Source organism: Salmo salar, chromosome 06 (assembly GCF_965601325.2).
Source record: "Salmo salar chromosome 06, fSalSal1, whole genome shotgun sequence".
Lineage (NCBI taxonomy): Eukaryota > Metazoa > Chordata > Actinopteri > Salmoniformes > Salmonidae > Salmo > Salmo salar.
The window spans coordinates 41,658,175-41,674,051 of NC_138296.1; the positions used below are offsets into that span (position 1 = coordinate 41,658,175).

Genomic DNA, 15,877 nt, shown 5'->3' on the forward strand with positions numbered 1-15,877 from the left:
ATACTGAGCCTTCACCCAAGCTAAGTATAAATAAACACAGGACGTTTGCCAAAATCCCACATGCTTTTATTACCAAGCCACCTTATATATATATATATGCTGCATTCTTCCAATTATCAATTTGAAACTTGCACACAACAAAATAGGCCAGGCCCACATATATTTATGTAAAACATAACCATGTCACCATCCATAAATAAAATATAGATTACAACAAAAAGTAGCAAAATATCATAATTTACCATTATCAACTATTTACATTCAATTGATTTACATTTAAATTATGTAAACATGGAGCTGGGACATTATCCAAATGATTACCACATTTGAACTGTTTGGATAACATGAGGATGAATCAGCAAAGGATAGAAGCCTAAAACAAATACAAAATATACATCTTACACTTTACTTGCATCCCATTTTGTACATCACAGCAATGGTCGGTAGAATAGACTAACAAAATATCTGTCTAACATTTACAATCAACTTCTCCCAGAACTGAGAACAGCCAAAACAGGCTACAACATCCTCCTTTGCAATTTTGATGAACTGTTCAACCAACATCCAAGTCAACTCCTCATTTCTAAAGCAGCACCAGCCCATGTGGTTTGACCAAAGTTTATTCTCTGCTACAGAAGACAAATAGCTTAAGAGTACCAAGGCCACCATGTCAGACATGAGACCATCCAAGCCTAAGAAATCATCAGTTAGAATAGTTGCAATAGCCATTCTACTTCCTTGAATAATAGGGCCTTTCTATACCAGAATGGCTTTAGATCCAGCTGAATGTATCAAATTCTGCATTACAATGGAACATGCCCTGAACCTGCTGCCCTACAAGAAATTAAATGTGTGGAGTAATAGGGAAACCGACTTGTAAGCTACATTACAGCTAGGTGTTTTAATTCATTTATGAATTAACGCCTTCATTCTCTGTCTCCTGTCATAACAGGGTAAGACCTGTCTTCAAAAGATAGTGCACCCAACCTACATGCATGAGTTAAAATGCGTGTTATAGATCTTTTGCCACACTTCTTGAATTTTGTTGCACCATTTGTCAGCATTCCCGCACGGGTCCATCAGATAGTATGTTCTGTTTGGCTGCAAAGAGGAAGATAGGTCACTGTTACTGATAGTTTTATAAAGAGAGTTTTGTTAGCTAAGGGTGAGCTATTAGTTGCAATAGACTAATTCATTACTGTATGGACAAAGAAGGTCTTGAAGTTCTTGGCCTCTGGGCGCAGTGCGGGGGACCAGGGGATCTCTCCTTTCAAAACCTTGTTAACTGGGTCCACATAGTAAAGGTGTGGTCCCTCAGTCAACAATAGCTGGCGCCGACGTGCAAACAGCCCCTGTAAAAGCAGAGAGCGATTCTCAGACATAAAAAATAAATCCCTTGCCTGTAGGTAAAGTCAGTATAGTTCAAGATGTCCCAAATTGATTCCTGGCAGCAATTGCAAACTACTGCCAGAGGAGGGCAGTATGTTGCTTTAGGGTTGGAAGAGTACAGTATCAAGACATTCACTCCTCCCCTTCAAACTGAAAAATAGAACATTACTGTACAGTATTTTAGGATTACATAAATCCTTACCTTCCTTTTGTCCACTGGTCCCATCTTGAGGATCAAATTATTCTCCACAAACTGATTCCTTAATAGATAAAAAAAAGTGAATTCCCCAAATCTTTCTTGATACAGTTCACAGTATATCATATTATTGTTGGCGTTGTATTGTCTTTAGGTAAAGTGCTTCATGTTTACAAGATATCAAACATAGAATTGTGTAAATATTGTAAGTACACATAGGAATCCCAACAGATGAGCATGAGATCATCAACTACAATATGTGTCAATATTATGGTGAGATAATATTGACAGTTAATCAGTCTTCTGACACTCTGTCCACAAAAACATGTTTTGCTCGCAAGGACATCGCTGCAGGCCTACCAGGGGTTTCTGCTTGTCTGCTTCTCAAGCAGTAGCCGCTTCACCTCAGTGGAAAACCGCAGGTCCAGCTCAAAGGAGTTGTTGTCCAGGTCATGAATGTACTGCTCGATGTTGCTGTTGGGCCTTTGTGCAGGGTTGGAGTTGGGGATGGGACTGGGGTTGGCCACAAACAGTGGTTGAAAGGAGCTGGACTGGACAACCTGCATGTTGCTGAACTGGCTGAGGAGGTCATCATACTGTGGATGGAACCATGTCATGATCAGGGTGTTTTCAGTACAGATTACAAAACAAGGACACGCCAACTTGACATATTGGGGAAACAATATGTCAACAAGGATTTGTGTCACCCTTTAATCATAATATGTCAAGAGGGAAAAACCTACGTTTCCATAATAGTCCTCATCATCCTCAGCCATGGCTGGCAGGTAGGGGGTGAGTTTTGGGGGTGTCTGTAGGTGAAGGTTCTCCCATGTGACGGCCTCAAAGAAAAAATGGGCTCTGAGAGGGTTGTACCCACCCATCTCCTCACAACCTAATCGGTTGGAGGGATCCAAGCACTACCACAAAAATAAAGCAATGCTTAGTTAATAATGAGACTCATTGGGTCTTAGTATGAAACTGAGGAACAACATCCGAATGTATTTTAATAATTCATATGATTAGACTCACTAGAAGCTGTTCCACTAGATCCTTCGCATTAGGAAAGAATTGATCAGGAAATTCATACTCCAGTTTAATAATCTTCTGGAATTTCAGGTAGTCATTCCTGGTGAGCAAATAACATCATCAACCACATGGACAGACAGAAGATCATATGAGAGTGCAAGGCACATGTTAGAACTTGTGTCATAATGATGTCTTCTTTGGGGCTTGATTGCCTGGAAGTGGCAGATGCATACAGTATACACAACTGTCACTGTACTTGGCTTTGAAAGGACTTTGAGGTAAATGTGTTGGTTTATTGTTGAACCATGAAGCTGCTGCCATGTGACAGTGTGACTGGGGTTTCTTCAAGCCTCCAGGCACTCAATGCACAAACAAGTCATAAACACCACAGCCATAACTTCCTGTTATTTCACACAGTGTTTTTAGACAGCGATAACAAATAGACTAAATTGTTTACCAAATCACAAAGTGCGCTTCTGCAATGCCCCTGACAATGATGCTTCTCAAATATTTTACCTGAATAAAAGGAAAATAATAATGTATGACACGCAACTTACCCAGCTCTAAATGGCGGCAATCCTGCAACCAACTGGTAGATGATACAGCCTAAACCCCAAAGGTCAGAGCTAAAAGACACCAGAAAACATGACAGAATCAGTTAACTTTTTTCAGTGTTGAGTTTTATCATAGTGATGTAAACATGGCCAGAAATACACGAGTCTTGTTCCCAGCTGCATAAAGCATGGCAAGCGAGGCTAGAAGTGATACAGTAACAGAGAACTACACAGATAACTTGAATATTGGATTCATATCAGGGTACTGAATTCGAGTCAAACTACCTTTTGCAGGCAGATTTCTGAGTCAGTAGCTCTGGAGAAACATACTCAGCTGTTCCAACAAAGGAATTTGCTCTGTCTGCAAAATAAAACAATCATATGAACTATAAGTATGGACAAATTATTCACATGACACATTTGGTACCTTCACTGAAGATATCTTGAGTAAATTGTGCTTAAAATGGCACTATTGACTCATACCTATTCAAATGATATTCTGAGCACTATATAACTAGCAATTTGCTATAATTTGCTTCCATATCTATGAAGTCCAGAGACCATTGTGCATGTTCCTATAAATAACAAAAACACGTTTGTTAGCCTTTAGAGAGGTATAGATAGATAAGTTAACCGCAATACGATAAGGGGTAAACAAACCAATGTACTGTACTTAGTCTATCAACAAACTGGAGGAAAATTACACAAAGACAAAGCAATATGTGTTAAATTACTTTGTGTACTATCTGATGAGAGTTGTTTTGCAGTTCCAAAGTCTGTTATTTGAATGTGCATGTCCTCATTCAGTAAAATATTCTCTGGTTTGAGGTCCCTGTAAAGAAAAAGCCACACCATTTAAAACCTTCAAATAAAATTCATATCATGACATTTTAACAAACATAATGCAGTGGTAAATCTAAGCGCTGGCGATAGCGCTATAGGTTCAGGGGTGTGTCAGAAATATTTTTGCCATTTTCACAGACGGAATTATAACTACAATAGCTGGCAGTGGCGCAAAAGGGCTAGGTTTTGATGAATGAACAAGTTGTAGGTGTGACGAGGGCTTGGCCACTCACTGGCCAATCAATGCGTTCCATGGCTTAATGCTGCATGCGTTTGTCTCAAGTTCTGTTGGTTATTGACAGTCTTTGTGTTGTCATCACTTCCAATTCAGCTGGAGGCACAGAATATTCTTTCGTCCTGGTCCATTTTGGATTGATACTAAAGTTTATTAAATAGCATAGGCTACAGTAACGAGTCTGCTCAATAGCCTGTTTGGAGTGTTGGAAGTCAACGTTGTTGTAATTGGTTTCAACGAGCCTAGCCTAGCTTATATGTCTTTATGCGTCAAACTTTTCCTGAATAAAAGAAATACAAGGCTCCTGTAAATTGTATTGTATGTGTGAGGCACATCCTCAATAAGCAAAATATAGCTTAGGCCTACCATTGATACTGCATTATAGGACTGAATAATTTAAATACGTTTGGAGGAGTGCGTCTTTGGTAACCAGATGAGAGGCACTCTTTGGAGCTGGGGATCGATACTTGAACAAGTGAAATCAAGTACGCAGGTCGGCATATGTGTGCATGTTTTAGGATGTGCAGTATATTTTCAATTCAAGTGTCTTTACCCATAACATTTGCACGTCTATTCAATACTAGGTTCCTGTCGATTGTATCGTTATCTATGTGCTAGGCAGATTCTCCAAAATGTTTATATAGTATGCAAGTATGTGAATTGTGAATAATGAAAAAGCAGAGGGCAAAAACCTCAAATGTTTACTCAGCGCAAGTGAGCTGATGTTAGATAGGTAAATTGCCGAACCTGGCATTAGGTCTGGAAAATGCCAGTGTGCCAGTTTTTACATGACAAAATTGCAAACTAACGTGCGTTTGACACTTGCGCCTCCTTAGCGGCAGCCGAAAACAGAGCCCACAATTTCTAATCAAGGAACATTATAAAACTTCCATAAAAAAATGATACAAAAATATCAAATAAATTAATGTTTGTCAAACTTAATAATACATTGTGAAATTGGTCTTACCTGTGAATTATGCCTTTAGAATGCAAATACTGTAATGCACATACTATTTCAGCAGAGTAGAATCTAGTGCACGTCTCATCGAATGAGCCTATTTTGCGAATGTATTTCAGTAATTCCCCATTTCTTGCATAGCTTATGCCAAAATCTAACAGCAGGCAGTTAAGGATAATGGTATTAAGATCACAAAATAGATGAGACCAGATATTATTATGCAGAAGTCTTGAAGTAGGCCATGTTCTGATTATTTCAAAGGATACACAACCTTTTCACATCTTGAAATGTGAAGTAGAGCTTGACGATAAATGGATGGTCTAAGCTTGACATGATATCCCTCTCTCGCGTCACGCAATGTGCCTTGTTCTCCTTCCGGATGTGCATCTTCTCCAGAATCTTCACTGAAACACAATTCAAACCGATATGCTTCACTCTGTGTTTATGACTGAATCAAATTCCAGTTTCCTCACTTCAAAGAGCATTATTGTTTAGCACAAATGCATTTAAGTTATAAGAATCCAGGACAGTCACTTGAGGATCATCAGCATCATGCAACAAGAGAAAACATATTTGTAGTGTCTTACTAGCATATTCCTTCCCTGTGGCCTGTTCTCTTGCCAGCACAACCTGAAACAAGTTTGCAATCAACAAAGATTTTTTTTAACAATCCATCAACCCTTTACCAACAATAGAAAATAAAAAGTAATTAATATGACTGCAACTGTAATCTGTAAGCCCCACACACAAAATACAACACCATAGAAAATGTACGAGGACTTACTGTTGAATAGGAGCCTTCTCCTAGAATTCGACCAAATTTAAAGTCCTCTGGCTGCTTTCCAAGCTTTGGGGAGGCTTGAGGGCCCTCCATTCTTAGGTGGAGGAACAAATTGGAGTCCAGGTGATTCTTACCATAGAAGGTGGAGGGGAGGAACACAGGATGATGCTGGACAGAATAGGAACGGCATCATACCTTAAAGGATGTACAGAGACAGAAAAACAACAGTCGCATAACAAAAAAAACGACGCTACACCACACTTTCCCTCCCCTCTCTCTCTCACACACACACACACACACACACACACACACACACACACACAACCACCATACAGCGAGTAACCCACAGCTGATAAACTAGCATGCTGCTTCCGCACAGGGAGGGTTCTTGTTTATGGGTTTTTTTCACGCATGACTACAGGTGCTGTTCCAATTCCTTATAATTACCATTTCATTATTCAAGTAAGACTCCAAGAGAGAAAGGGTCTTTAATATCTGAGATATCTACTGCAGCCCTCATCCTCTACATACAACACATTCTGTCAAAGGTCCCCAAAGCACACACATCCCTGGGTCACTCCTCTTTTCAGTTCGCTGCAGCTAGCGACTGGATCCAGCTGCAACAAACACTCAAACTGGACAGTTTTATCTCAATCTCTTCATTCAAAGACTCAATATGGACACTCTTACTGACAGTTGTGGCTGCTTTGCGTGATGTATTGTTGTCTCTACCGTCTTCCCCTTTGTGCTGTTGTCTGTGCCCAAGAATGTTTGTACCCTGTTTTGTGCTGCTACCATATTGTGCTGCTGCCATGTTGTTTTGCTACCACATTGTTGTCATGTTGTGTTGCTACCATGCTGTGTTGTCATGTGTTGCTGCCATGCTTCTTTATTTAACTAGGCAAGTCAGTTTTAAGAACAAATTCTTATTTACAATAACGGCCTACCAAATGGCAAAATGCCTCCTGCGGGGACGGGGGCTGGGATTAAAAATAAATTAAATAAAAATATAGGACAAAATACACATCACGACAAGAGACAACACAACACTACATAAAGAGAGACTTAAGACAACAACATAGCATGGGGTGGCAGGCAGCCTAGTGGTTAGAGCATTGGGCCAGTAACCGAAAGGTTGCTAGATTGAATCCCCGAGCTGACAAGGTAAAAATCTGTCGTTCTGCCCCTTAACAAGGCAGTTAACCTTAACCCACTGTTCCTAGGCCGTCATTTTAAATAGGAATTTGTTCTTAACTGACTTGCCTAGTTAAATAAATAAATATATATATATATATATATATATATATTTTTTTTTTAAACATTAATAGCTGTTGTTTATCTTATAGAATATTAACCTGGGACAATCATGAAGTTATGGTAGCAAGTTACTTTCATTAATTACTTTTATTAGGCTAAGTGATCGTCGACTTAAGCTACAACAGAACACACAAGGTTTAGAGACACTGGTGAATGAGTCCATTGAGAGAAGCAACCATCAAAACAATAGAAACACAAGCAGCATGGCGCCCATATCTAGCAGCACCTATCCAGTTTTTTTGTGTAGGGCAGGGTTCCCCAACTGGCGGCCCATGGGCCTAATTTGGCCTGCATTTCATTTTATTTGCCCCACCCCCAAGTTTTCTGAGCAAAACCCTCCCCCCAAAATATATATATTTAATTGTTGGACATAAAAGACTAATAACAACAGCAAATCAGCTCCAAGTGATTTTTAATTTTGTAAATCTGTTCCAATAGTATTCCCACCCATAATAGAGATAATGTATATTTCATCGTATACAAAATGTAAGCAATGTTTGAAATGATGTTGTATTGAAATATACAGTACCAGCCAAAGGTTTGGACACACCTACTCATTCAAGAAGTTTCTTTATTTATACTATTTTCTACATTGTAGAATAATAGTCAAGACATCAAGTATGAAATGTTTTTCTAAATGTTTTACAATTTAACCTTTATTTAACTAGGCAAGTCAGTTAAGAACAAATGTTTATTTACAATGACGGCCTACACCGTGATACAGCCTGGAATCGAACCAGGGTGTCTGTAGTGACGCCTGAAGCACTGAGATGCAGTACCTTAGACCGCTGCATCACTCGGGAGCCTGGTTATTTGTGGAAATAACACATATGGAATCATGTAGTAACCAAAAAAGTGTTAAACAAATCAAAATATAACTTCTATTTTAGATTCTTCAAAGTAGCCACCCTTTGCCTTGATGACAGCTTTGCACACTCTTGACATTCTCTCAACCAGCTTCATGAGGTAGTCACCTGGAATGCATTTCAATTAACTGGTGTGCCTTGTTAAAAGTTAATTTGTGGAATTTCTTTCCTTCTTAATGCATTTGCGCCAATCAGTTGTGTTGTGACAAGGTAGGGGTGGTATACAAGAGATAGCCCTATTTGGTAAAAGACCATAAGTTCATATTATATCAAGAACAGCTCAAATAAGCAGAGAAATTACAGTCCATCATTACTTTAAGACATGAAGGTCAGTCAATGCAGAACATTTCAAGAACTTTGAAAGTTTCTTCAAATGTAAAAACCATCAAGCTCTATGATGAAAATGGCTCTCATGAGGACCGCCACAGGAAAGAAAGACCCAGAGTTAACTCTGCTGCAGAGGATAAGTTCATTAGACTTAACTGCACCTCCGATTGCAGGCCAAATAAATGCTTCTCAGAGTTCAAGTAACAGACACATCTCAACATCGACTGTTCAGAGGAGACTGCGTGAATTAGGCCTTCATGGTCGAAATGCTGCAAAGAAACCCCATCTGAAGGACACCAATAAGAAGAAGACTTGCTTGGGCCAAGAAACACAAGAAATGGACATTAGACCGGTAGAAATCTGTCCTTTGGTCTGATGAGTCCAAATTTGAGATTTTTGGTTCCAACTGCCGTGTTGTTGTGAGACGCAGAGTAGGTGAATGGATGATCTTCGCATGTGTGGTTCCCACTGTGGAGCATGGAGGAGGTGGTGTGATGGTGCTTTGCTGGAGACACTGTCAGTGATTTATTTAGAATTCAAGGCACACTTAACCATCATGGCTACTACAGCATTCTGCAGCGATATGCCATCACATCTGGTTTACGCTTAGTGGGACTATCATTTGTTTTTAAACAGGAAAATGACTCAACACACCTCCAGGATTTGTAAGGGCTATTTGACCAAGAAGGAGAGTGATGGAGTGCTGCATCAGATGACCTGGCCTCCACAATCACCCGACCTCAACCAAAATGAGATGGTTTGGGACGAGTTGGACCACAGAGTGAATGAAAAGCAGCCAACAAGTGCTCAGGATATGTGGGGACTCCTTCAAGATTGTTGGAAAAGTATTCCAGGTGAAGCTGGTTGAGAGAACGCCAAGCGTGTCCAAAGCTGTCATCAAGGCAAAGGGTGGCTACTTTGAAGAATCTCAAATATTATATTTATTAAACACTTTTTTGATTACTACATGATTCCTTATGTGTTATTTCATAGTTTTGATGTCTTCACTATTATTCTACAATGTAGAAAATAGTAAAAATAAAGAAAAACCCTTGAATGAGTAGGTGTGTCCAAACCTTTGACTGGTACTGTATATTTGAATAAAACATAATAATTTCAATGTTTGGGCTTCTTGCGGTACATTTTTAGTCTACAAATAATCACATAACAATAATACATTACTGAAAATAAACTCTTTAATCCCACCCCTCAGCCACGCTCAGCCCATCCCACCTATCACCATAGACCACTCTTGTTTGGTTTCCATGTGCCATATATTTTTCAATTGTGCTGTGATGTTTTACATACATTTTGAACCTTTCTTATCGTATAGTATCCACAGACTGTGAGCCAAATATGAAAACCTTTCCTACGAGTGTTATTATATTATTTATTGACTGACTGGTTAAATAAATCAATTGTGCGCCAGTTTTTACATGACGAAATTGCAAACGAACACTTACTAACATGCTTTTGACACTTGCAACTCCTTAGCGCCAGCTGAAAATAGAGCCTACAATTTCTAAACAAGGAACATATAACTTCCATTAAAAGTTATTCAAAGATACAAAAATATCAAATAAATTAACGTTTATCTCAAACTTAATAATACCTTTTGAAATTGGTCTTACCTGTGAATTATACCTTTAGAATGCAAATACTGTAATGCACATACTATTTCAGCAGAGTAGAATCTAGTGCACAAATGATTTGTTATTATTTTCCAACCTCTGACCATCCACTCAAGAAAAAAACAAAAACAGCCTGTGACTGAATCTAGTTGATAATCCCTGGTGTAGGGTACTTTCCACTCCAGACACCTGCCACAGAAAGCAGTGCTACAACAACACCATGACACAACTATAAACCACAGAAACCAGAAGGGTATGTCCCTTTGCACATAGAAATGTACAATTTAGAAGAAAACAGCTCTTACTGTAAAAACAAAAAAGTTAATAATTAACTGGGACAATCAAAGCCATCTGTCCTAGAGACAGGAAATCATAGCCTAGTCTGGCAGTAAACAAGCCAATAAAAGTAAATTACCTGTGTTCTAGGAAACTTAAACACAAGGTCATGAATCTGTATTTTTAAACAACATTATTTTATGAACGGATTAAGATCATTGTGGTTTCCTGTTGTGACACGTCTTGCCTAGGTGAGAAAGAGAGCTTCCTTAAATGTTTGTGTTTAAGCTTATCCATAGAGCCCCACAGTGGAGGTGTCATAATAGCCATAAAACCTAGCGGTCAAAAATGGAAATGGTTAGAATCGTATTCTACCATTCATTTTTCCCATAAGGGATTTTAGAAACACTTAAAATAAGGGCTGTGTTTCGTGTAGGCTTACCCTGGCGTGATGTTTTGATAACCATGTAAATCTCTCTTGGACAAGGTGACTTTTATCAATATATACACTACCATTCAAAAGTTTGGGGTCACTTAGAAATGTCCTTGTTTTTGAAAATTGTCCATTAAAACAACATCAAATTGATCAGAAATACAATGTAGACATTGTTAATGATGCAAATGACTATTGTAGCTGGAAATGGTAGATTTTTTATGGAATATCTACATAGGCGTACAGAGGCCCATTATCAGCAACCATCACTCCTGTGTACCAATGGCACGTTGTGTTGGCCTTCTTTAGACGAGTTGAGTATCTGGAGCATCAGCATTTGTGGGTTCAATTACAGGCTCAAAATGGCCAGAAACAAAGAACCTTCTTCTGAAACTCATCAGTCTATTCCATGCGAGAAATTGCCAAGAAACTGAAGATCTCGTACAACGCTGTGTACTACTCCCGTCACAGAACAGCACAAACTGGCTCTAACCAGAATAGAAAGAGGAGTGGGAGGTGAGGCCCTGTTGCACAACTGAGCAAGAAGACAAGTACATTAGAGTGTCTAGTTTGAGAAACAGACACCTCACAAGTCCTGAACTGGCAGCTTCATTAAATAGTATGGGCAAAACACCAGTCTCAACGTCAACAGTGAAGAGGCGACTCCGGGATGCTGGCCTTCTAGGCAGAGTTGCAAAGAAAAAGCCATATCTCAGACTGGCCAATAAAAATAAAAGATTAAGATGGGCAAAAGAACACAGACACTGGGCAGAGGAAGATTGGAAAAAAGTGTTATGGACAGATGAATCTAAGTTTGAGGTGTTCGGATCAAAGAACATTCGTGAGATGCAGAAAAAAATGAAAAGATGCTGGAGGAGTGCTTTACGCCATCTGTCAAGCATGGTGGAGGCAATGTGATGGTCTGGGGGTGCTTTGGTGATGGTAAAGTGGGAGATTTGTACAGGGTAAAAGGGATCTTGAAGAAGGAAGGCTATCACTCCATTTAGCAACGCCATGCCATACCCTGTGGACGGCGCTTAATTGTAGACAATTTCCTCCTACAGCAGGACAATGACCCAAAGCACAGCTCCAAACTATGCAAGAACTATTTAGGGAGGAAGCAGTCAGCTGGTATTCTGTCTATAATGGAGCGGCCAGCACAGTCACCAGATCCCAACCCTATTGAGCTGTTGTGGGAGCATCTTGACCGTATGGTACGTAAGAAGTGCCCATCAAGCCAATCCAATTTGTGGGAGGTGCTTCAGAAAGCATGGGGTGAAATCTCTTCAGATTACCTCAACAAATTGACAACTAGAATGCCAAATTTTGCAAGGCTGTAATTGCTGCAAATGGAGGATTCTTTGATGAAAGCAAAGTTTGAAGGATACAATTATTATTTCAATTAAAAATCATTATTTATAACCTTGTCAACATCTTGACTACATTTCCTATTCATTTTGCAACTCATTTCATGTATGTTTTCATGGAAAACAAGGACATTTCTAAGTTACCCCAAACTTTTGAACGGTAGTGTATTTTTGGCTCTATTTACTCTCATATTAAAAAATGCTAATTAGCATCAAAGTATACATGCAAAACTACAAATCCGTGAAAGGTCCTACACGTCATCTCTAGCTGACACCTTTGCTAACAAGTCAATTTAAAACTTGCACAGTTCACAGAATTGTCAATTGAAAGAAATGTAGCCAATTTATTCATTACTACGTTTAACTAACATTAGATAGGTAATCCAGAGATTCTTAACTTCGCCTCAATTTGGTAGTCTCGCCCAGATCATCATGGCATTTGTAGTTCTTTATGATAGCCACATTAGCAGCTAATTTGCATTTCAATTTTTTTGGGGGGGGGGGTTAATCCAGGCGAATATATTGATAAATCACCTTGTCCTAGACCTAGAGAGATTGACACGGTTATCAAAACCTCACGCCAGGGTAAGCCTACATGAAACAAAGCCCTTATTTTAAGTGTTTCTAAAATCCCCTGTGTGAAGAATGAATGGTGGAAAAACTATTCGAACCGTCTCTCTGTTTGACCGCTAGGTTTTATGGGTATAATGACTGTGGTACTCTATGACCCTATAATATTACAGCTCTCAGAAGGACTGTAGCCTTCTGTATGTGTGTGGGTAATTGGTCTCCATCAGGGAACTAGATTCAGTAGCGGGCTGTTTTCTTTCTTGTGCGTATGGTCAGGTGGCTGAGACATAATTACAAACAATTCGTAGACTAAAAAGTGACCGCAAGAAGCCCAAACTGACATATTTAACTCAAACAGAATCCTTTCAAACCTTGCTGACATTTATATACGATCAAATACAGTGTATCTTAAATTAAAATAACTTGGAGCTGATTTGCTTTTGTTTTAACAGTCTTTTATGTCCAACAATAAAAAATAAAAAAAACATTTTAAATAAGTTTTTCTTACTCAGAAAACTGGGAACGGGGGGCAAATAAAAATCAAATGTGGGCCAAATTCGGCCAGGAGGCCGCCAGTTAGGGAACCCTGGCCTACATCCTCTGCCAAGAGAACTGACCTTTATGGCACAGGTCGGTGGTAATACTCTAGCAGATAACCAAAACCAACATCATTACTATGTTAAATGAACAATCCTTCTAGCCGACTAAACTCAACGATTTATGATCTATTTGAGCCCTGACTAACGTTAGCGTGGGCAGACTGCAGCTCCGACGTCACATAAAATAACGTTATTTTTTTTTTTTTAACTACGGATTTCAGCACCCAAGAATAGCCCGAATTTACACAGGACAATGTCATTTGTAAATGGGGACTATTCTTTGGATGCTGAAATCCGTAATTAACATTTTTTTTTAACTGACCTCGGAACTCCAGTCCGCCCACAACTAAACGCTGCTCAACTCCATCATCGTTGAGTTTAGTAAGCTAGTGCTGCCACAGTGTGAAAAATGTTGGTCTGTCAATCAATTTAAATTAGACATCTTTGCAAGCCAAATTTGCGAAGACATCTGCACACACGGATGTGCTAAGGTAGCAATATAGCTAACGTTAGCTAGTACCAGTGCTAGCTGCTGACTGTGTTAGACCGAACATGAAAGTGAATCTTACCCGCACAAGCTAAGCTGCCTAGCTAACTGTTAACGTTAGTAGTATAAGATCACCATTGCCTGACTTTCACCATTCCCACAACCAACTGACAGGTAATGCAACACAGGCAGATACTCACTATCTGGCCAGTGGTTGCTTGCTGACATGGATGGAAGTCCTCAAGCAAGCTAGCTACGTACTGGGTTCTTTTCCGAAACGTGACGTCATATCACAACAACACATTTTACTCACGTTCATTTGTAGCACGCGCGTATGTTTTGAAATTGCACCAAGAATGAAAGATGAAGCAAGTTGAAGACCATTGGTGGGCTATACATATATATTGTTGCAATTGCCTCTACTGATAACTATAGCTACTTATCCACTGTTTTGCGAAATAGAAAACGATACATATAAACCATACCAATGTATTATTGTATTTACAATAGCGAACAAGTAAGTAATACAAGACAAATCAAAGGACATAGTAATTACAGGATTATTAAACTACTTTCAAAATATTACATATAGCTGCAATTGTCATCCAAGAAACTGCACCTCGCCAATTTCTCCTATAGATAGTAGCAAGTGTTGAGTCGCAGCATCCTCTGGTGGTTAACTCACATACTGAAGGATCAATGGCTCTAGTGGTGCCATCAGTGCAGACAAATTCTGAAATGAACTGGTCCAAAATAGCTATTTAAGCTATCACACAATTGATATAGTAATTTAAAAAATGTACATTATTTCAAACAGACAAAACACATTTCATTACAGTATAGTATACACAATTCTACATCAGAATTACAAATAAGAAACTGCAAATGATCGTAAGACAACATTATGTAATTTAGGCAATTATAAAGACTATAACACCCCTTGCTCAGTACATTTTCACAACCCAAGAGGTAGGCCGTCTGTGTCCTATTGGCATATGATGTAACATTTGGTAACTTCACTCAGTGGCACAGGTTTCCTCCTTACCTGGTCCCTCTATGCAATAACTCTTCAAGGGATGAGTAGAGACCTCTTTGGGCACAACGGTGGGGATAAAACCTTTAGAGGTTTCGTGTAGGATACAGTAATCAGTGCAGGTGCATTCTGGCTCACTAGATACAGGACTATTAGGCAAGCTGCTGTCAGGGCTGAGTGTTAAGTCCTCGCATCCAGAGTCCCCCTCGCAGGCGACCGAAGGGTCCTTAGAGAAAGAGGTGACCATCGCTCCAAACTGGAGCTCCAGGGGAGAGCAGGGCAGCTGGGTGTAAGGGATGTCCCCTGGACCATTTCCATTTGGACTGTGACTGCAGACTCAGTCCATCTCTGAGGGACCAACATAGGGAGTGTGAACTTGTGCTAGGGGATATGGGGTTGTAGCTGAGCAGTCCTGGTCCTCTGCTATAGGTTTGGCCTCAATAATCAAAGTATCGATGGTCAGGAACTCTTCTGTTTTGTATGTTGGTATCATATTGCACTCTGACTCAAGCCAGTCCTATAGAGAAAAAAATTATTAAAATATTAACTTTATCCCAGGGACCATTTTGAAGACGTTATGAGGACCACTTTGGGGAAATAATTAATTAATTAGTAGACTTTACCTGGAAATGTTTGTTATAATCTTTGTAGAGAGTTTGGAAAAAAGGGGCTTGGCACATCATAGAACGTTTTTATCTTCATTCTATGGCCCAAACGATTATAAATGATTTGTGTTTGTGTGCTTACAAATCAGCCTCGCTCTCTCATGACACAATTTTTAAGTTGTAAAATACAAACAACAGAACTCCAGCAATCACACAAACTGGAAATACAAACTTGCTGAGGACAAGGACTATAGTTGGTTCTGCTGAAGGAGAAACATAGTATATGCATCAATGGCTGTGTTTAGAGAAGCAGTCAAATTCTAATATTTTTTTCCACTAATTGGCCTGTCTAAACGCAGCCTAAATGGTTTCTCCATGGCATAT

At 39.4% G+C, this 15,877-nt stretch overlaps 1 protein-coding gene across 2 annotated transcripts; it reads right to left on the minus strand.

Annotated features, from left to right (window-relative positions):
• Nucleotides 1–44: 44 nt before the first annotated feature.
• On the minus strand, nt 45–14,145 carry LOC106607353 (3-phosphoinositide-dependent protein kinase 1). 2 transcript variants are annotated; one of them, XM_014204242.3, is made up of 14 exons: nt 14,056–14,145; nt 5,986–6,177; nt 5,789–5,831; nt 5,468–5,605; nt 5,211–5,355; nt 3,900–3,997; nt 3,451–3,526; nt 3,169–3,237; nt 2,615–2,711; nt 2,329–2,502; nt 1,946–2,181; nt 1,592–1,649; nt 1,200–1,352; nt 45–1,101 (listed from the first exon to the last, which is right to left on the minus strand). In XM_014204242.3, exons 2-14 carry the CDS (start codon nt 6,073–6,075, stop codon nt 988–990), a joined length of 1,491 nt encoding a protein of 496 aa, XP_014059717.1. In that variant the 5' UTR covers nt 6,076–6,177; nt 14,056–14,145; the 3' UTR covers nt 45–987. The 2 variants fall into 2 exon arrangements, with proteins under 2 accessions (XP_014059717.1, XP_014059718.1); XM_014204243.3 differs by lacking the exon at nt 14,056–14,145 and adding an exon at nt 10,124–10,372.
• Nucleotides 14,146–15,877: the final 1,732 nt, after the last annotated feature.